Source organism: Xyrauchen texanus, chromosome 28 (assembly GCF_025860055.1).
Source record: "Xyrauchen texanus isolate HMW12.3.18 chromosome 28, RBS_HiC_50CHRs, whole genome shotgun sequence".
In the NCBI taxonomy this organism is placed as follows: Eukaryota; Metazoa; Chordata; class Actinopteri; order Cypriniformes; family Catostomidae; genus Xyrauchen; species Xyrauchen texanus.
In genome coordinates this window covers 19,500,667-19,523,815 of record NC_068303.1, presented here as the reverse complement: position 1 = coordinate 19,523,815, position 23,149 = coordinate 19,500,667, and the positions used below count along the sequence as shown (strand labels likewise).

At 35.8% G+C, this 23,149-nt stretch overlaps 1 protein-coding gene across 2 annotated transcripts in view; it reads right to left on the bottom strand.

The window, feature by feature from the left end:
* The window catches only part of LOC127622228 (GDP-mannose 4,6 dehydratase), a 90,802-nt gene that overhangs the window by 3,325 nt on the left and 64,328 nt on the right, over window positions 1-23,149 (bottom strand). For both annotated transcript variants that reach the window (XM_052096253.1, XM_052096254.1), the window contains 3 exons: window positions 11,218-11,336; window positions 10,893-10,989; window positions 60-128 (listed from right to left, as the gene is read on the bottom strand). In XM_052096253.1, coding sequence (XP_051952213.1) covers window positions 60-128; window positions 10,893-10,989; window positions 11,218-11,336 — 285 coding nt within the window. The remainder of the gene's footprint in view (window positions 1-59; window positions 129-10,892; window positions 10,990-11,217; window positions 11,337-23,149) is intronic.

The window sequence follows — 23,149 nt, the reverse complement described above, 5'->3', positions numbered from 1 at the left end:
ATTCAGGAAATCTTGAGATCACTTGAAGGAATTGCTTTGATTTTTACAGGAAGGCTCACCTCAAACGTCACAAGTGGTTTCCAGCCCAGCTTCTTCAAGGCTTTGGAGCTGTCTCCTTGCAGATAGTCCTGGAAGAACATAAAGGAGGAGAAAAAGTTTGAACAAAGGAAAAAAGGGAGAGGGGTGATTTAGTTCTACTTTATTAACAGTAACCACTCTTCTTCACTCTCATACACCTAACACATAATCGCCAACACCACAAACACAGGTGTCAGGCTCTGTGTCTCTGGGGGAAGGCAAGGGCAGAGGCAGGCCATCCATCCAGCACCCCCTCTTTCCAGCTCTCTCCCAGAGCCAGAGCCAGAGCATGATGGATTATGTGACTCTTGTGGCCTAACCCCTTCTGTTCTCCTGCTGGGACAGCAAAGCACACACACATTTAGAAGTTGATTTTAAGGGGTGCTTCTCAGGGTGGCAGTAAAGGGTTTTAGGGTGTCCCTGCTGCTGATCTGATTACACCAGAGCTCCAAGGAACCAGAACACACATTCACAACAGTACTTTTGTGCCTTGACTCACATGTAAAACATCATGAGTAATGTTGTTCCTAAAGCCCATATTTTAAACACAGAGAAGGTAGAGTCACTACTCATGGTTCCATTTTAGTATCAATTAAATAATTTAAATTATATAACCATATTTTAAAAACGAATTACCAAAATAGCATTCATTCATCAACATATGAAACAGCATGCAACCATCATAATCAAGAGCTGAATTAAAGCAGCATATTAATCATAATTAGTAATCATTTTTCTTGAAAGCTAAATTAATCTCAGCTGCTTCTGTCATCCATCCAAATCTTAACATGCAAACTACTAAAGAACTTTGTACTGACAATGTACAACATTTACAAGAAGAGAAAATTAGAATTGAACTTATTTGATGAAGACGACTCAGCGTGTGCGTGTGAATCATCAATCGTGCAAAAGCAGATGATAAATTGAAAGCAAGTCAAGACATATCAAAGTCACAGTAGAAGTTCACTGGCAGATATTTGTTTCAAATAGTGTTTTTATTTGTTTAAATAATTTATCTATACATGTTCAAATGGTAAACGTTTGATCAGGGTGCAATAGCAGAGCAGTGTCTGCTTATATGGTAAATAAAATGCAAACAGACAATAAATAAAAGCGATAATCATCATCTGGGTAGATTTTTATTGTGTGTGACTGAGAACTTAACGTAAAGGAATTTAGGACTATTGGAGAGACAGACCTTGACAAACATCAAGCAACCTTTGTTAACTCACTTTTACACAGAAAACCATAGCATGACTATGCACAACATTTGAAAGTCTGTAAACACGCTACACGCACGCATACATATTTCAGTGAGTTTCCGATGGGGCTAAGAGTTTTTATATTTCCAAGACAAGCATGGTAACACGGCGGCATGCTCAAACAGAATGAATCTCTCTCTGTTGCACACGCACAGAGAAATTATCAGAGGTCAAATGAACAAACGCAGTATGTTCAGATCTACAAAATGCTCAAAAGTAGTTTTTCTCTCTCTCGATCCTTCCATGGTAAACAGATCCCTGGAAATGTGTTTGTGCATTGTGTTCGAACATTCAGCTTTTAAAAAGGATTTTTTTAATGTATCATGCTTAATAAATTCTTGATAGCTAAATCAAATCATTCCATTTTCAGTATGTTTGATCATTTACTGAATAAAGACAAATGTTTTAATTACAAATTACCAATTTACATTTCTTTTAGCATTTTTATGTGTAAAAGAAACAGGGAAGATGATGCAGAAACCTCTGATCTGTATCAACACAAAGGAGCACGTTTCTATTTGAGATTCTTGCTTCAAGAGTTTAATAAATATTTATATGATCATGTAAACCCACTCCAGCAAAGAGACACTGACCCTAAGTGTCGACACTTTAAATGCACGCGTGTATGGGAGAATGAAAAAGCAAGAAATTTGAGGCTGTTTGACAGACGTAGGTCCCGTGAAAGCGTTGCTGTGCAGTTTTGTGTTTATGGGAGTATGTGTGTTATTTGCCTCAGGATGTTGTAAACTTTAAAAGGGATCAAAGACTCGAATGATTTCCCTTTTTAAACAACAGTCAGTCAGCCACAGAACAAGAAATCTGTATAGAGAAAACAAAAAGAGTGCAAAAGTACAGTCATTGTGTTAATAGCCAAGCTATGCAACACACTTGAATGACATGATCACAGAACGAAAAGCATCTGCATGAATTGAACACACTTGACAGTGTGTTTATTACTCAGGGTATGTTGGCAGTATGTTTGTGTATTTACAAGCCACAGAGCGCTGTATCTCCCCGGGCAGAGTCTACATGTTTTGGCAGGGTCATCACCTGGGTGTACAAAATTCATGATTCACCTCATTCAAATGACCCAAATAGCTTTTTTTTTTTTTTTTTATCTCACTCCCTTTTCCAATTCTTTCACTATGGGTGGGGAGAAAAAGAAGAGCTATAACGAAAGAAATGCACAACACATTTTGCACAGTTAATGCTACCGTACAGGGGCGAGATAATTATTATCATGAGCTCCATTTCTAACTTGTGTGTAATAAGAAAATGGTCTTGTCTGGAATGATAGAGAGTACAAGAAGAGGAGGAAAGTGAGGACGGAGACGAGACTGACACGTAGAGAAAGGAAAATGATGATAAATTGAAAGCCTGGCGAGACGAGTTGTATGAAAGTTAGAGAGTGCGAGAGAGAGAGAGGGAGTGAGGAATGTGAGGTGTCAGGAGTTCAGCAGCCTGACAGAGTGTGAGTAAGAGTGCCGAGAACCAGAGTTAATTACTCAATCAAAATAATGAGCATGGAACATGCCATCTACAGAGGGCAGCCCACAATTAACCTCCTCTCTCCCACTACTCACAGCCGTGAAACACTCAGTGGGGTCGGTATGATAAATAGAGAGAAAAAAAAGAAAAAAAGCTCATTACAGGTACAAAAGTTAACACGCATATTCACATGTACACTGTTGGAAACCTGCGGTTAAAAAGAACACTTTTCGTATCTACTGTCACAATATGACCCAGTGCTGTTTTGCTAATTGATCATCAACTTGAAGCATATATTTCAAATTTTTTTGTTACTTTAATTAGTTGTGACCATTTTAGATCCAATATAATTTAGCAACTTTTTGTTCAGTAAAAGACTGACAAACCTCTACTTCTAATTTATTATCTTAACAATGAGTGTGTTTACATGCATGTTCATAAACGATTTTGCTAAATAAGCCAACAATGTAAATGGCGCTCCTTTATCTGTAAGGCCGTGGGCACACTACATTTTGAGCTCCATTCATTTCTATTCAAATGCATCCAAATGCGGAAGACCGGAAACGCAAGTTCACGCGAAGAAATTTAGCAATCGGCTGCGTACAAAAGTTTGAGTTGGGTGAATTCTGACCTGAGAATTTGTATGACCAAAAGGAGAACAAAACATCACATGCTGACCTATTGGCTCAATGCAAAGAATACCCATTACAAAGTTGTGCATTTTTATTTTTGTAGAAAAGTGAGTAGGTTGCTACATTGTAACATTTTGAATATAATATTATTTGTCATTTGCAATTTTTTTATTTATTGAAACCAGAAGCCCTAATGCGTGACTTCATATCATGTCCGCTGCGGTGTCAGAACTAATTTTGCATGCTTAAAATATAGAGTGACTACCCCTTAAGATCATAAACTGTTTAAACAAACCATTTGACACATGCAGATTTACCATTTCTATTACCCCGATTTTGCATTACATAAAACATGTAAAAGACCTTTAACAGCATTCTTACCGGCTTATCCAATGTGTGCACGACTAGGCTTTAAAATTAAAAGCAAAAAATGACAAGATGCTTTTGAGTCTCATGTAAACGTGTCTTTTTTTTGTAGTTAACAGCATCTTGGTGTGGATGTAAACAAACTAATTCTCTACTGTTTTTAGGGAGTTACGCAAAAGAAAGTCTTTCTCCCCTAAAGCTTTAATGGAACTTCAATATACATAAAAAAATTCACCTGTTTACTGGAAAGCTTTACAAATGGGCTTGGTTTTTAAAAGTTACATTTTCAACTCTTTCGTTTTTAAAAGCTCTTTCTCTCTCTTTCCCCTCCGTGGGGCCCAGGGTGGTTCCGCTCAGTCAAAGTCCTTCAGGAAATACCAGAGAGTAGGCCAGGGGAGAATGTACACCCCTCTCTCCCTCTTTATTTTTTCAGTTCTGTTCTCAGTGCAGTACTCTTTCTGTCACTCTCTCTTTCCCTGATCCCTCAACGCAAACAGTGCTAGGTCTAAAGTCACAGCGAGACAGAGTCGCATAGTTAAAGAAATGTTCTGGGGGTGGAAGGTAGGACCCCACGTTAAATTGTGCCATGTAACATTATGAAATGCAGAGTGCAAATAAAAGTGGATGTATATACGGTCATCATGAGAAAAGGCTGATCGGTAAGAGCATAGAATTATTGCAGGTTTGAGCTGCACCTGGCACCGGGCCAAACTCTTTACAACATCATTCACACTCAACTTTACAACTCTGACCTATTACACTACCATATCACAGTAAAGCTGTCACATCGAGCCAGCCTCTTAAACCACAGCAACTATAATACCCAGAAAACCCCAAAGACTGCACTACACATCAACAGACATGTGTATCACGACAGACAACAGAGGATAAAACTCTGCAAAAGGTGGTACACCTGCCATCTACACCCACATAAATCTAAAAACACATGCACATGCCTGCATGTGTGCATAAAAGCACACACACGACAAAAAAACAAAAGCATGTTGTTCATGTAAATGAGTTCACAGTTGGCCAAAGCCACTGAACCTGAGCATGAAATAAAATGGATCTTCTATTCAAATTAAAATCAAAGCTGCAGGTAAGTGATGATGCAGCTGTGTTTTGCATGCTGGTACTATGACGCTCAGCATGGGTCAGATAAGACAGACTCCTGCATTCACGGGGTGAGGGCCTCCATTTGTGTGTGTGTGTGTTGTTCTCTACAGGATGCTTTTTATCTTGCCCCTGACCTCTGCCACAAAGCAGATAAGATCACCCCATTCTCATCCTTAGAGTAAAAGGTCAAAGCCATCTTTCATTCCAAATGAAACTAAAAAAACAAGCATGCACTTATGCATTACATAAACAGCACACAGATGAGCTATATTTAAAAATTATTAATAATGTGCATGTGTCAATTATACAATGTACTGATTCATGTGTGAATCAAATAATGTGTTAAGATCGAAACTCGAAGGGTAAATGGCATCTAACTAAATTAAAAGAAATCACCATCTGTCCATTATCTAAGCATTGGACAGTTTTTTTAGTGTTGAATTGTCAAAGTGTGAATAAATGTTTCAACTCCGCTTTTTGCATTCTCATGAAATCCAAGGGAAAAGTGGAAAAGATTAAATACATTACTATTTGTATTTTGGAAGGATTGCATTTTAAAATGTATTAGATTCTGTGAAGCATGTACACTACCGGTCAAAAGTTTTGAAACACTTGCCTGAAATGTTTCTCATGATCTGAAGGTGTATGCTAAAATGCTTGAAATTTGTTTTGTAGACAAAAATATAATTGTGCCACCATATTAATTTATTTCATTATAAAACTAAAATTGTATTTAAAAAAAAGTTTTTTAAATCGATGGCTTGGACCAAATAATATAGAAAAGCAGCCACTAAGTGCCCAAAATAGATGGGCTCTCCTTCAGTGCTGTTTAAAATGCATCCCAGGGTGATACCTCAAGAAGTTGGTTGAGAAAATGTCAAGAATATATTTCTAGGCAAAGGGTGTCTACATTGAAGATGCTAAAATATAACACAGTTTTGTGGATTTTGTTTAGTCACAACATAATTCTCATAGTTCCATTCATGTTATTCCATAGTTTTGATGACTACTATTATTATAAAATGTGAAAAAAATTATAATAAAAATAAGTGTTTCAAAACCTTTGAACGGTAGTGTATGTTCCAGGGCTGTAACTACCATAGACATTATGAGAGACATGTCCCCCCAGTATTCAAATTATTAGGTCGACCGATATGACTTTTATTGGTTGATTGCAAAATAAAAAACATTTGGTCTTGAGTATGTGGTTACATTCTTGTTCTTGTTGTACTACTCTAAATATACACAATAGCCCACAAAAAAGAATGAGTTTACATGCATTTAAATAGATAAATACCGAAAACCATCTTTATAAAATTTCTGACTGAACCAAAAATCCACATTTACATGAGATTTGAAATCAGGCTATTTTCTGCTTTTGACGTCACAACAGTCAAGCATACAGCACTTGTACACATTGGATAGGCCAGCAAGAACACCATTAAAGGTGTTTACATGTAACCTGAAATCGGGATAGTGGGCAAAAACCTACGTGTGCCGATCAGTATATGCTTAAACCGTTTATAACTTTTCCCCTATACAGGAAAACAGTTTAAGGTGTTTACATGACCTTACACATTGTTGGCTTAACAAGTATAATTACAGTAAGAACATGCATCTAAACATGCTTAGTGACAAATTCAAGTTTCTGAGATGTGTGCAATATGTCTTTGAGGTGCTGGAGGAAGCATGTTAACATATGTATGTGCAATAAAACCCTAATCTTTGATAATCCAGTTAATTCCATCATTATGTGGTCGCAATACCTCAGGGTCGACAAGTCTAGAAGTTGATCTGATGAAATACACACATGGTGAACTGTAGTCTGCTGCCTGTGTGTGCTTTGTCTCTCATGATTCTCTCACGCTCATGCATGCTCACACTTACGCTTCTGTACTGTACATTAAATGTATATTCTTGGCAGGCAAGTTCTTACCCAAGCAATTTTAAAAGAATGTGCATACAGTGTGTAGTGACTACTTCATTTCAGCAGGTAGTTCATACACACTTCATTGCTACTGATTGCTTCATTGCTCAATAATCCTTGTTGTATATGCCAAACCATATTCAATAAAACATTAACAAATTTGGTAAAAATCCAGTTAAACTGCAATTTAGACAAATGACAATGGCATTGTTTATGAAATAATAATTCTTAGTTTGGCTTTTTGAGAAGATGAGCACACAAGTTCAACAGGGGACGATATTCATAAACAAGTCACACATCTACTAAACTGAGTGACTGCTGCAAACGTGTTTGTATTTTTGCATAAATCAAACCTTTTTTAGAGGTCTGCTTTCATTATTCCCTTCTCTTTTAAAATGAAAAAAATAAAAGAAAAAAAGGAGGGTTTCCTGGGGACTGTCTGGAAAATAAAAAGTGAAAAAGAAAAAAACCCTTTGGCTAATTTTGGTCCTCCTTTCCCAAAGTGCCTCATAAAAATTGTTTAAATCAGCATCTGAAAGAATAAAATGGATGTGCAAAATAGCATTCACTAACAGGCAGTTAGTGGGGACCACAGAGTTCATGCAGCAGTCTTCAGCAGCTGTCTCGGGACCACATTCATCAGTTCAAGCCTTCACTATTAAATCCACTCAATCAGCTAAAAGAGAGATCACTTGGTTTTTATGTGTTCATTATTACACCCAATCCGCAGCGTACTTGTGTGCAAAAGTGGGAGAATAAAATAGAGAGAGAAACAGAAGAATGTCCACTATTTACTTTACAGCCAATTCTCATGCTGGAAATCATAAAAAGTAACCAAAATTCATCTAATATCTAAGCTTAATTTACACACACACACACACACACACACACACACACACACACAATGTCTCTTTGTCTGTAAGGGAGTAGATGGCGTGTGATAGACAGACAAGGCCAAGTGCATTACCTGCTTTTCTCATTGTGAAGCTTAAACTATGCATACCTCATGAAGGAATGTGAGTGAGTGTGTGTCGACTGAAATAATACATCCAATGAATGCTAGATACCGGTTATATTTGCAGTGAAGCCACAGAAGAAATCCCCCCTACACACACTTCCACACAGATACGCTCGCTATGAGATCTCTTAAAGTTATGCAAATAAAGATGGATGATTTGAGTTTCATCATTTACTCACAATTTACGCACATGCAACCGCAAGTTACGTCTGGCATGATAGCCATCACTCATAGCCTTCAAATGTTGATTTTGGGAACGATAATATGGCACAGACCCATTCATCTAATAGCAGTTTGGGTGTGACGGTTATTTTTTGCATTGTCGTGGGATCCTTCTGTCAGATGATTTTTATCTGTCAGTAATTACTTATTCATAAATCATGCAGGTGCTGTCCACCTGGAAACAGATTAGGATTGCTCCAAAACACACCAGTTTATTTGAAAATGGATAAAAATGTAGAGCATACTAGATAATCAGCCTGCTCCTTTTTTTCAGGGACTGTAAATGGGTGTGTACTTGTGTATGCATCTCATCCAGTTACTCCCTTTTGGCAATGGAAATATACTAGCAAAGAGGACTAAGAACATATGTGAAATTGAAGCAAGATCAATTTTCTTTGATATTCATTCTGTTTGTGCCAGAAAAACTGATTTGATTAATTACTGGGTTTGATAACAGGTTTGATTAGTTATAAACATGTTCATATGAAGCCTGTGGACAACACATTTGTTAATCTCTCTCCTTCACAGATACACTCATTCAGCCTTGTACATCTCGTAAGTGACCTGCATCTGCACTGACACTTCCCAGTCAAAATGTCTCCTGAGGTAATGCAGTGATTTACTTATCACTGAGGTTATAGGTCAAATTCTCATTTGACCTGCCCTGTTGATGGATGACCTGTGTTCAGTTTGTGCCTTAAAGAGTGTGGTTTAAGTATCTTATGCTGATAAGTCCCTTATTACACCTCATAATTGATTTACTTCTTTAATTTAGCTGGAAAGTCTATATTAAGCTGACTGATTATTAGGGCTGTTAGCAATAAAATTTAAAAAAAAAAAAAATCTTTTAAAGAAGATCCCAATATTTTGCCACTTGTCATCAGATTACTGTTTTACTTAGAAATTATACTTTTTTAAAAAAGGTACAAAAGCTATTTTACTGTTCTAATTTTAAATAACATAAACTGAACCTGGATTGGATCTATTGAATACATGACAGGCCATAACTTTACAAGAGCCACAAATAAAAACCATGATGATTTATGTGGGAACTGGGAGCATTTTTTTCTTCTTTTTTTTTGCACTTCTAAAACATTTGTTCTTCTGTTTTTGTAGTTTTAAACAAAAGAACTCTGATTTGACATATTTTAAAAGAACCTTACAAATTATTATGCATATATAGCATGTTTTATTTTTCAGATTTCATTTATTTTAGTAGGTGTTTCTTTGTTACACACAGAATTTTTTTTATAAAATTTTATACATTTAAGTTATTAATGATAAATAAACCATTAGTTTTAATTTGGTTAATAACTGACCAATAAGCACAGTTGGCAGATACATTGGTGCATATTTCTATTAGAAATGATTTAGACATGTGCCCCCTATATATATATATATATAATTCCTAATATGAGAAACTATATATACATATATATAGTAAAAAGTGTGAGAACTGGCGCCTATATACAGTATCCTATATAAAGCATATAACACTTTCTGATGATGTATTGGGATATCATCAATAACCTAGTCCCACAACCAGTTAGTAGTGCAGTACACAAACAACAAGTTTTTGCAAGTCTATCCACACCAGTTCTCCCTTAATCTTCTGATCTCACTCATCTGCAGACTCACTCAAACATCTAATTTCTAACCTTTACATGATCCTTTCTTCTCACTGAAAGAGCTTGTGCTAAGCATCATGCTGACCCACACTCAGCAAACGTGTGTGTTAGAAAAAACCTCTGATCTGTCAACGATCATTTAGTACTCATGTTTTCTTAGCCCTTTCTCATTCCTGAATGACCAAACACCCACCCACACACCCACACTTTGGTGCGGCTATCCATATGAGGACTCTCCATAGACATAATTAATTTGTACTCGTATACTGTACAAACTACAGATTCTATCCCCCAACACTACCCCTAAACCTAATCCTCACAATAAACTTTCTGCATTTTAAAAAAAACATAATTTTGTATGTTTTTTAAGCTATTTGAATTATGGGGACACTAAAAATGTCCCCAGAGTAAAATAAATCCTGGATTATTTTGTTTCATGTTTCACACTGTTCATACTGTACCCTGGGTTAGTATTCAGGTTTCGATGTTGCACAGTGTACCTTTGTATACACCCTGTTTACGGTCTTATGCACATTCATGAGGTCGCTAAAAATTATTGGACAAATACACCTATGCCACCTGTGTTATTAACTGCTTATCAAAGGAACTGCTTATCTGTGGAAATGTTGCTAAGGAAATTCAGCTCTGTTTATCTTTCGTCTTCTGAAACATACTATGAAAACCCATGCGAAAGAATTCTGTCTCTTCATCTTGGCAGTTATTGAGTTTGCCATCACTGTTCTGTACTTTACTGGTTTCTCTTTTACTGTACAAAGCAATACATATTAAATTAGGTAAGATTTATGGCATTATATGACTGGTTGTCTGTTGCTAAGCAACTTTCTGTAACATTCTAACACTGTATAACTTTGGCACCACAGAGCAGGTTTAACCCCACAAAGATGGTCCTAACATTGCTCCGGAGCAGGGTTTTATAACCCAGGGTTAAAAGCGGTGCTAACCCCCTTTCAAAATTACAATCATTAAATGTTGCTTTACCTTGGGTTAAAAGCAGGGTTTTAAAAGGGTTAAGCACAGTGTGAAAAGCCCTTTTAAACACATGCTAATCTCTTTCAGTCTTTTTGGGCCACCTCAAAACACTTATCTTTTACTCTGATTTTGATTGCGCAGGATGACACAAACACAGTAACTCACCACTTCAGTTGGCCGGTAGTACTTCGGATCAACCTTTACATGGATGGCTCCTGTCTCCTGACAACGGCCCACCTCCTTCTCATCCTTCCCTTCCCACCTGAGAGAGAGAGAACAAAAGCTTTCAACACATTCCTTCATTTTTTTTCTCTGTTGCCCAATCCAGCTGTCTGCATATCTACTACATATTCATGGTATTTATGGAGTATTTGCGTGTTGTTTTGTGGTCTTGTAAAGGCTTTCTGTAAATCAAGACCAGATGGGCCAGATTAACCAGATGTGTTTAAATCTCTGCTGGAAGTTTATATGTGCGTGTGCGAGTACTAACACAATGGTTTTGCCGACGTGTTTGAAGGCCTTCTCTACAAACTCCCGTACACTGTGCACCTCTCCTGTCGCTATGACTAAATCTTCAGGCTCCTCCTGTTGAAGCATCAGCCACATAGCCTATAAAAAAAGAGAAAGATAACTATATTATTTATTAACTATTTTCCATTTCAAAATCACATACAGTTGCCAAAAAAGTATTTGGATGCTTAAGCCACATTTAAAAATGCAAGCAAGTCTACATTATGTAACAAAATATTAAACCAATTGGCACTTATATTTATTTTAAGAAATATTGTGAAAACACATTTTGCAGGCAAAACATTTCACATTTTGTTTTTATTAGTTTTCAAATGATTATTTAGGTTTTAAATGATAAATTTGACAATATTTTAGACACATTTTGGTTGTCAAACTTTATAGTTAATGTGACCAGCTACACTTGTGGTTACTCTCATAGGGCACCTACTGTATGTGAAACTTAAGGGGAACTACTGAAAATCCCATTTAGACAAGTTAGTTAAATGCAATTGTAAAACTGTCTAAGAAAAGAGAAGTTAGTTCTGAGGAAAGGTCTAGCATTAAGTTTTTGCAGATGCCACTTGGCTTCATATTTAGTTTGTAATGCAATGACACAAAGTGTGACTTAAAAGGACTATTCTGGGTAATTAAAAAAAAAAACTAAAAAATAAATAAAAAGGAAAGTTCAACCGATAGCATTTGGGGCATTATATTGATAACCCAAAAAAATTATTTCGACTCACCCCTCCTTTTCTTTAATAAAAGCAAAAATCTAGAAGTGAATTGGGCCAATCCGTAAACGATAAAATACTATAAAAAAATAATACATTTACATCTGTGCATTTGGCAGATGCTTTTATACAAAGTGACTTACAGTGCACTTATTACAGGGACAATCCCCCCCAGAGCAACCTGGAGTTAAGTGTCTTGCTCAAGGACACAATGGTGGTGGCTGTGGGGATCGAACCGGCAACCTTCTGTTTACCAGTTCTGTGCTTTAGCCCACTATGGCACCAACACAACATGTAAACAATATGCGTGTTTATATGATTTTAGTGTGATAAAATCACTTACTAACCTTTTCTGTGTAATGTTATATCCAATTTTACAACTTGGTTGCAATGACGATTTAATGTCAACAAACCCTAAAATGACTGTAAAAATGACAATTTAAAAAAACTTTACAGATCAAATAAAGTTTAAACAGAAGAATGAATTCAAGTGCTTTTATAAAATTATAAGCTTCAAATTTCTGCCTTTAAACCCTCCAAAAATTGTCCCCCAATAATTTTTTGTGGTTATCAACATAAAACAAATGCTGTCATTTAGCTTAACTTGAATTGAACATGGAAAGTGTCGATCAAATTACATCATATACGATGATGACATCATATCAAGATGTAAATAAGATGATGACATCCTCAGTTTGAGGTGATTCAAGACTGCATTCCTCATAACTCAATTTTAGCATTAAAACAGCTTTATTTTTTCAAGTTAATATCAGAGTCAAGAATTCAGACGCCACCACATACACAGGACACAGATTTAATCCAGACTCATCTGCACCCAGTAATATGTGCTTTTATGTGGTTATGATCTTACACACACCACAACACACCAATCCCTGTTCTGACGTCAACACAAACCCTCATGGGATATCAATTGTGGGAATAAAGCACATAGTTCCCAAGTCCATACAACCACTACACAAACACACAGACTATATTAACATGGTCAATGGGGTGATCTAGATGAAAAAGAGAAAATATCTACAGCTATTTGAAAAATATAAGGCAAGACACTAAAAGCAAGAACACATGCCAACAGGTTAATATTGTCACACTCTTTTGTCTTCTTTCTATGCCTGGTTTTAGCAGTCTATCTGTGTGAGACACACACACACACACACACACACACACACACACACACACACACTTCAGCATTTAGCCAGTTGGCCAGATAATCGCCTCATTCCCTTGATAGGACTCCACACTTTTCTTCTCCTCTGCTTGATGGAGGGATAAAACCCCATCAGCACGTTTTATATGCTGCAGTGGGAACACATGATTTGGCCATCCAGCTCATTCATATTTCACTCCTGCTTCACTCACTCAAACGAGATAACAGGCAGACAGACAGAGTAAAAACCAAAAAAGAAAAATACTGAGAGAACTTCATAGTGCTGTGACTTTGGGCTATGGATTTCATCATATGAAAGCCTCATAACACAAAGCAAACAAACTGCATTTTGAATGTCTGTAGGTTATTAAAAGGAGGCTGTTCTACATCATACATCACTAAACAACCACTGTGAAGGATACAGATTGTGTTTAGAGCTCTTATGATTGATTTCTGTGGACTGAAATTTAGGATTGATTTCTGTGATGTATTGAACATTGCTGTGTATTCTGATTTAAACTGGTCACTTATGATTGTATCCAAATTTTCTATTTACAAAATGTTTTGAGCCATTGTTTACATGAATGCAGAGGCAAATCTGACAGGCTTAAATTAGTCTTAAGGCAATTTTATTTGTGTACAATGTATTCTATTTATATTAAATGTGAGTAGCACTTTTTGTTTTACATGCAATGAAAATATCAAAGCAATTCAGGAACATAGTTCTCAAGTTGTTTTGATGCATAGCCTACATAAAGTATATGGCATGCAACTGCCCCACACAAAATACGTATTTAAATGTAAATTATTTTAATTTGAAATGAATAAGTACAATTACAATATCACAGGATATAAACAGCAATTAAGATTTTCATCATAATCGTGCAGCCCTACTTTTAAGCATAATTAAAAGTGGGTTGAAAATTACAAACCAATCAGTAATGTTTTGCATTGTTTGCCACCATAGTTTGATTTATTTATTTACTATTATTTAACCCTTAATATTTAATAGAAAAATATAAATTAAACACAATTTTCTTAATTTTTCAAATATGCATATACATAAAGATTAGGGCTGTCAATCAATTACATTTTTAATCGAATTACATGGTGTCCCGATTAAGTAATCACATATACAAATATTTGCTGAGAAAGCCTCTCATATAACAATAACTCAATATATAATGATTATACATATTTATATAAATATATAATTATACATCGTTATCTTTAAATATTTAAAAATGATATATAAAAATATTCAGATAATTAAAATGCATTACATTGTTGTGGCAGAAGAGTTAATCATTGATAAGGCCATACAGAAAGCAGCTTTAGAATACAATGTATTGTTTACTATTATATTATTGATCATAAGTCAATCATTGGCATACAGTTCACAGCAATCCATTTCACAAGTGAATTTGTCAATCAGTTCTAGATTTATTATGAGGGCTTGTTTAAGGACCCGTCAATTTACACCTATGTCAGACATCTCGGGTGTGTTGCATCATTAACATAAAATGTTTAGGTCACTGTGTCAAGTTAAATATAATTTAATACTCAATCTTTAAATGCATCTTGAGATACCTTAGATCGCATTTGCGCTCAGAGTGTTTTGTTGTTCTGCCTACTGAAGTGTTTTTCTTCACTGTATAAACTGCACATCACTCATACAGCTGAAATTTCACTTACTGCCCTCTAAAGTAAACAGGTGATACTACAAGCTTGCATTTCTAAGGAATATTCCTTATTATGGTCCGTGGGCATTGCGATTAATTGCGTAAATTTTTTCAATTCGTTATTTTTTGTAAAATTAAATCGCACCGAATTAACGCATTAAACCGACAGCCCTAATAAAAATACATTTTTATAATAATAATTAAAAATAAATTATATAAAAATATATAATTAATTTATTTCTAATTATTATTATTGCTTTTATTATCATTTTTTGTGATGCGGCCAGTGTTGGCAGGTCAACACTGGGCCAGCAGAAAAACTGCTGATCCCTGACCAGCCCTAAATACTTCTTATGACCATAAAAGTTATTTTGCATAATATATATAACTATATATATTATAGTTTGCAAACTATAATTCCTTACATATTTATGACAAACAGCTGAGGTCATTGCGTCACTCGCAACATCATAGTAACAAAAACACAAAGATGACCCATTGTGTTTTTGTTCCTCATATTTTTGTTTTGATGCCTTAATATGAGAAATATTCCATGTATGTGTCGATGCATGGAGTTCTGAATAAGGACTTCAGCCATACGATAAACCTCTGTAAGTGTTCCCCTGAGGTAAAAATTGTTGTCACAAAAAGTTGCATACGGTCACATGTAACTGACACCAGCGAGAGTCAGACTATCATTCTAACAGTTCTAGATAAGTGCAAAACCTTTGTATTACTACCCTGTTGCTTTTAATAAAATAAGACAACTTCAAAGTGCAGACCATCTTTGTTCTTTATTTCTGTTGCAGTTCAACCATATAAAATTGCCATCCCTAATCAAACAACCAGCTAATTGATTAGTAACTAAATAACATTTTAAAGTACAATTTTTACCCACATTTGGTGCTCGGTGAGTGTTCATTTTTGGAACTGAATATGATATATAACAAACAAAATGCCACGCTGTCTGAGCCGGTTGTGATGAATGCATCAACAGAGAAAGGTCAAAGGTTAAGCTAATGCTTCTAACTTTCTCTAACACAGTTTCTGAGTGATGAAATCAATGGGTGACAGAGGTGTGTGTGAGAAAGACACAGAGAAAACAAGACAGACAGACATAGCAAAAGACAGATGTCAAGTGAAGAGAGGAAATGCAACATTCTCTGATCTTATTTTAGTCACTCAGCATTCGTTTTCTCTTTGTTACCCTCTCCCCTCTCTACACACACACTAGGGAAAATCACTGCAACAGATTCATTGTTGAAACTACCATGCTTGTTTTTACAGTCATTACTATCTGGCAACTTTCTAGATTCATCAGCAAAGATTTCTGAATTGCAATGTGAATAAGTGCCACTGTAAAATCGCAACAGGAAAAATTTTCAGAACTGAAACTCAACTCTTGCTGTATCGGTCTTAAAATCCCTTTCTTTCTTTCCATCCTCTAGTCTCCATTCCTCCATCTCTCCTCTCTCCAAGGATCATTAGCGCTGTGAGAGACAACTGAGAGGCCTGCAGCTCAACTCCCTTCCCTTTCCTTCCTGTTCACACACACTTTCCTGGCGTAATGGGAGGGATTGGGACACTCTGGGACTCTTTGGGCATTGTGTTTCTCAAAAAAGTAAGAAGATTTTTCTTTGTTTTTAAGGGACTACATGGTTTGGCATCTCATTATATTACTGACCCACAATATCATACTCCTAGGCCTCAAAGCACTTAAAACAGCTTGTTCCTAGATGAATGTGCCTTCTGTGTTGCGGCCCCACACCTCATTGCCTGCCACCCCAAATTAGAACCTCTCCTACTATTGATGTTTTTAACATATCTTTTCCCTTGCACATGTAAGTGCAACATTTGCATTTGTTTTCTACTAGTGACATTTCTTTTTTTGTTTTTGTTGTTTTGACAAAGTTCTACATTATAAATGATATAATTAGCTAACAATTTAGGTGTTAAGTGTGAACTGAACAAATTAACATGAAATTCCTCATTTCTTAGTGTTTGGTTTGTAACCCTTTTGATTTAATGACAGCATACACTTGAGCTGGCACAGGTTTGTGCAAAACCTGTTGAATCTGATCCATGTTATCCCAGAATGTTCTAAAGAGCATCTTGTGTGCTTCAATGGAAGGAAATCTGATCTTTTGTACAAAGGAGTTAACATGGTCAATGTCAAACTGTGCTAACATCTGATTAGCGACCTAGAAATAGTGCATTATCTTTAAAAAAAAGAAATTCTTGTTGTATGTAATAACTTTTCTATGTTTGAAATTTGTTACAATCCTACTACTTTTTTCAGATTAAAATTTCATTTTAAATCCCAGATTTCCTATGTAGACTCAGACTTTTGAACCCCACTGTATCTCTCTCAGTGTCATAGCTTTGACTGATCTTCTTGATCTCATTATAAATCACTTTGCGGCTTTCCAAAAAATTGTAACTTGACATTACTAGAAAAGTGACTTCAAAGCAGATTCAACCGATTTGGCTTCGACATAATAAAAAACACAAATAACCGACACAATGAGACTTCATTTAAAGGCCCCCTAAAATTCAGAGAAACCCTTTTTTTAGCCTGCCTGCTCTGCCGATTCACTTGGTCCAGCTCTAGGTTTTAGCTTCCTTTAACATCGAACTTACACAAAATCACTCTCTGATCCAAATGAAGACAGTGAGGTCTTAACGTAGATCAACAAACACACACATACATCTGTTTAGCCAATCACGTTAAACCCCACTGGAAGGGTCAAAGAGGTAGATCAAAATGTGTGGTTCAAGGACAGTTCCCTCCTCCAGTGATTGAGGGAGTGTGTTGCCGTCTCTGAGCTTTTCAAAAACGACACGTAGTTTGTCTTGAATCCGTTTCAGTGTTCCCCCTGCCATCTATCCATGCAAACCAGAGTTTCTGCAAAGAAATTTTGGTGTTGGCCAACGTGTCCAGGAATAAAATGGAAAAAATCTGATCATCTCATTTCGGTGTATATTTTGCACTGTAAACACAATGGGCTATTCATAATAATGTGATACAGGCTAATTTATGGCACAAGTCAAATTAATGATAAAAGTTTGTTCACTATAACTGCTCTTTCATAATTAAAAAAAAAAAAAAAAAAGTCTCATCGAATTAGCAACCAATTAAAAAATAAATAAAATAAAAAATAAAAAATATTCCACAATGGGGCAAAACTAAACTAAAACGCAATTATGTCCAGTGTTTCTCTACAATTGAGATTCCCATAAGCCTTGTGTCCTTCTCTCCAGAAGACTACAATGCAAGGTTTTAATGCGATTATGAAGTGAGAAGCTTCACTGCGGGCATGCAAGACGGGAATAATGTAGGCTGCTATTGTTAGTGTGTGGGATAGCCGAGGATTAGGACTCCGCTTCGGGAAAGTTTAAACCTCCGTGGCAGCGAAGTGCTGTTATCAATGCATGGTATCACACTGTACACTTGTAGGTGTACCTGTTGGGTGGACCAAATGACTATAATTATGAAAGTTGTCCGCCTTGATGAGAACTATACATGTACCAAGTTTGGTAGGTGAAAATGGGGTGCTACAGAGGCTGTCTTACGTGGCAATATCCAAGGGGGTGCTACAGAACCCCTTAAAACCTTTGCCCAGCCCTAATGTCTGACAACTCTGATGTGTGTGCAAATTTTCATGACATTTTAAGCATGCCAAGTGCCTCAAACTCCCAAATATAGGAAGAAAGGAATAGTAACAATGTATGTGGTATTTAAGATATCAAATATCCCTTTACAAATTTACATCAGCAATGTCTTGACATTATTCTAAAGAATTTTGAAGCAATTAATGTTAAACACAAGATGGCTATTTCAAAGACTGTTAAAAGTGATAATCTGCCTGCTGCCAGTTGGTGGTGCTACGACCATGACCCATAATAGCCACATAAATGTGATCAGCCCTCATTACCAAACATACAGCTGAATTTTCATTAAATTACACAATGCACACAGAAAATATAAGGCACTTCCTGTTTTTCATTTTTCACCTCGCTATGGTGACACCGTTCAAAATTTCAAAAATCTGTTTGCAATTTAACATCTTCAATGTCTTTGCATAATATGGTCTAAATTTAGTGAAAATCACATGAATCCCCTAGGAGGATATTCAAAAGTTCATGGCCTGCAATTTCCAAAATATCCAACTTCCTATTGGGCAGAGCTAATGATTGTAATTTTGGAAGTTGTCCTGCTTGATAAGAACAAAATATGTAGCAAGTTTGGTGATCGTAGAAGAAACTGACCCCACCCCTTTTGTCAAAAGGTGGCACTACAGAGCTCCCCAGCCATGCCCATGTGCTTAATGGCCGACAAATTAAGCATGCCAAGTACCTAAAAAACATGTGAATATACATAAAAAAGGAATAATGACATTTAATGTGTTGCCATGGCAACACTATTTAATATATTAAGAATTCCTTCAGAATTTAAAATCTGCACTGTTTTTTTAAGCAAATCAGGTAAACAATAAGAGGCATATTTTAAAGTGTCACAATTCCTTCCACCAGTTGGTGTCGCTACGACCATGACCCACAATAGCCACATCAATGTGATCAGCCCGCAATGCCAAAAACACGGCTCAGTTTTAATGTAAATCACACGATGCACGCAGAAGACATGACACTTCCTGTTTCCCATTTGTTTTACATTATTGCGTAGCCATGGCATATTTTAATATACCATTTGGTTTATAAAAAATCTGTTCGCAGTTTAGCATCAATGTATTGGCATGATTTTGCACACATTTGGCACCTGTAACATGAATCCCCTAGGATGAGTATTTCAAATTTCAGAGCAAGCATTCTTCAAACAATCCAAAATGGCTGAATTCATGTTGGGCGGAGTAAACATGTAAAAAATGAATTAAACTCTGCATGTTTTTCCAGAGTGTTCTCTTGTCCATGTGTACAAAGTTATGTTAAGTTTGAAAATTGTGCTCACAAGATACAGGATAATTATTCTTTATAGACAACACCCCACAACATATTTGCTTATATTTTTGGAACATTTTGACATATCAGAATTATGTATAACAAGTTTCATACAAATATGACAAACAGCCTGGGACAAGATCTAAAAAGTATGTTTTTGAAATAAATGAAAGTCGTAGAAAAAAAATTGTGTTCCAGAAATTAAAATTTATAATACCATATAATTTTGGGGCACTGATGGATTCAAAAAAGCTTTAGAATTATATCCTAGTCTATACGGTTCTGGAGATATTAGCAAAAACACGAATTAGGGAATTATAGCACCACTGTGTGGCCGATTGTCACAAAATGTGATATGCGGCTTCGTGTAGATACCCTGCTTGTGTATAGCAATTTCCATAACCCTCTGCCATTTATAAGGTGTGGAAATTATATTAGCCGTTGGTGGCCATTTTTGTTATTTTGTTGAATATATTTTTTAAGAATATGTCAGCATTTGAACCAAAGATGATGCATATTTAGTTTGAACTTTGTCGCTCAAACTGCTGCAAAGTAATCAACGTTTTTAAGTTGTAGTACCCCTATTTTCTAAATGTCCTGTTGATTTTGTGTATCGAGTTTGGTTATGCTTGGAGTTTGCATTGAGTAGATATTGATCAATTACTGAAATCGTGTTGAACTTAAGGAATTTTATAGTAAATATCTTTGTAACACTTTGACGTATTAAAATTAGCCCGATCGGACTAACGGTCAAGGAGAAGTTAGAAAAAGTAGTTTTTTCAAAATGGCGGAAAACAATTATAGACAGAAATGAAATCAGAAATCTACATTTTGAAGCGCTTGACTCAAGGAATCAAAGGAAAATTTGTAATTTTAATAGATAATTGTGATTCTAGCCCTTATGCTTGCAAAGAGATGAGTCAAAACGTTAAAGTGTTTATTATAGCGCCACCTAGGGTCAGATGGATGTGTGTGTTTGTGCTCCTGAGTAGTGTAGAGGATTTGGGATCATCCTGCCAAGTTTGGTGTCTCCACGATTTACAGACTCTGACGCCCAGGCACTTTTACAGCAGGAAAAAAATATAAGAATAAGAAAAAGAAAATCAGTACAATTACAAAAGGGTTCCGCACCTTCGGTGCTTGGCCCCCCTAATAATAATATTCCTTAGAAGAACAATAGGCCCTTCACACTTTCAGTGCATGGACCCTAATAATAATAATAATAATCATCCTTAGAAGAACAATAGGGCCTACACACTGAAAGTGTGAAGGGCCCTAAAAAAGAAAACAAAGGTTTAACTGTGATGACATCATCTTCTCTGCTTAAATGCCTCTTTTGTTTTTATGCATCTGGGTGTGTGTCTGTATTTCCTCGCAGGCTTTTGAGGACGACATATCTTTCAATTCAGCATTATATTCACACTACCAGTCAGAAGTCTTGACCCACTTGAAAGAATATGTTTCTTATGATCTTAAAAAACAAATACTCCAAAGCCTTATATTTAAAAGCTTGAGATAAATTTTGTAGACAAATACCTAAATTGACATAGGGTGACTATTATTAGAAGATTAAATAATATTTGTTCAATTTTTGATCACTACATAATTGCTATTAACCTTTGTGTTTATTTTCATCATTTTGATTTATTAAACATTTTGGAAAATAGTAATAAAGAATGTGTAAGTGTTCAATGTTTACAAACTTTTAAAAATGTTAATGTAGATGGACAACTCAACTTATAATAGCTAAGTGTATTTATTAATATATGTGGAATGGTACCTGACTGTTCAGAAGAAAAACAAATAATAAAACCAATAAAAATAATAATGAAATAAGACAACTATAAGAATTATTTTTTTTTTTTTAAATAAACCAAACATTTTTTAAAAAAAAAACCCTGCTAATCCAGTTTTGGAACTGGCCTCATTTTCCCTGTTATATTACTGATAAAATTTTACGTTGCTAAGAATGTCATCATCTCTCTTTTTAACACCAGACAGAGGTTTGCTGGACTGTAATATTTTGGCTGTTTACATTTTGTTTAGTTTGTTATAAACCGACTAGCAGTTTTTCCTCTGTAACATTGAACACATGCTTCAATTCAACAAAAAACACATTTACAATTGCAACACAAAGAATTATAGAAAAATGTGCAACACACTCCAGAAATCCTTACATAAAAAACGTCCATGTCTTTCAGGTTTGATTTTGCCCTGTAATAATAAAACTATTCATAACTATCCACCGCACGCAACGTACGAACGCACGCACACACGCACGCACGCACGTATGTACACACACCCTGGAACGGACTCTATAGCTCCAGGAGTCATTGGTTTAGAAGGGTGCCTGTTTTTAAAAGCCCATTTTTATTTTTGGAGCTGCTGAAAGTTTAAATACTCCCCTCTACCCACCACAACACACAGAGACAGAGTCTTTTTTTGCAAGGAGCACAGAAGTACTCTGTTTAAGGCAGGTGGTTTGAATTAGGCATTGAGACGGGCTGTCATATGGTGACACTTGCTCACACACACATACATGGAAAGAGAAAGAGAGAGAGTGAGACAGCAGACAAAGTGAGAGAGAGAGAGAGAGAGAGAGAGAGAGCGAGCGAGCGAGCGAGAAAGCATCGGTGACTAAATGACTGCGTGAGAGAGAAGTCGAAAGAGTGTTTTTGACTGTGGATCACATGGTTACTTTATTATTGTTATTCTTAAATTGACTTGTCCATTGAGTTCATGTTACTACAACTGCCACAAAAAACACAATAGACACAGCAGCTATACAGAAAGTTTACCAATACAGTATCTGTTCAATGGGCAATATCAATTTCTTTAAGACACACTGTCCTCACTACCTAAGGAGTGTATTCTAGAGTAATATACACATACAGTGGCACTCAAAACTATTTGGACACACAATAAGTGTCATTGCACTTAGTGGGTGAAACATTTGTACTGTATAATAACGATGTATTGAATACAAATCCTGCTGATTCATGTATGCTAAACTTGATATTGTAAATCATTTGCATTGACCGATAAAGGATTACATTTTTTTTTTAATGTAATTAATTGCTATTCAAACTGAATTGCCCTGAATCTGCTAAAATAGCTTTTGTATCTAATAAAAAAAAAAAACACATCAGAATGATTCACTGTCAATCCAAAGATTCAAGAAATAAAATAAGAATGCAAGTGGAATTTATTTTAAATAAATATAGCAAAAACACACTTTTCAAGCAAAACATTTTACAATAGGTAGTTTTCAAAATGATTGGAGATTTTCTGATAGTCATTCTTTCAATATAGTCAATATTATTTTTAACACAAAGGAAGAAATTGTGCACCAATGTTGTGCTCAGTGATGTCATA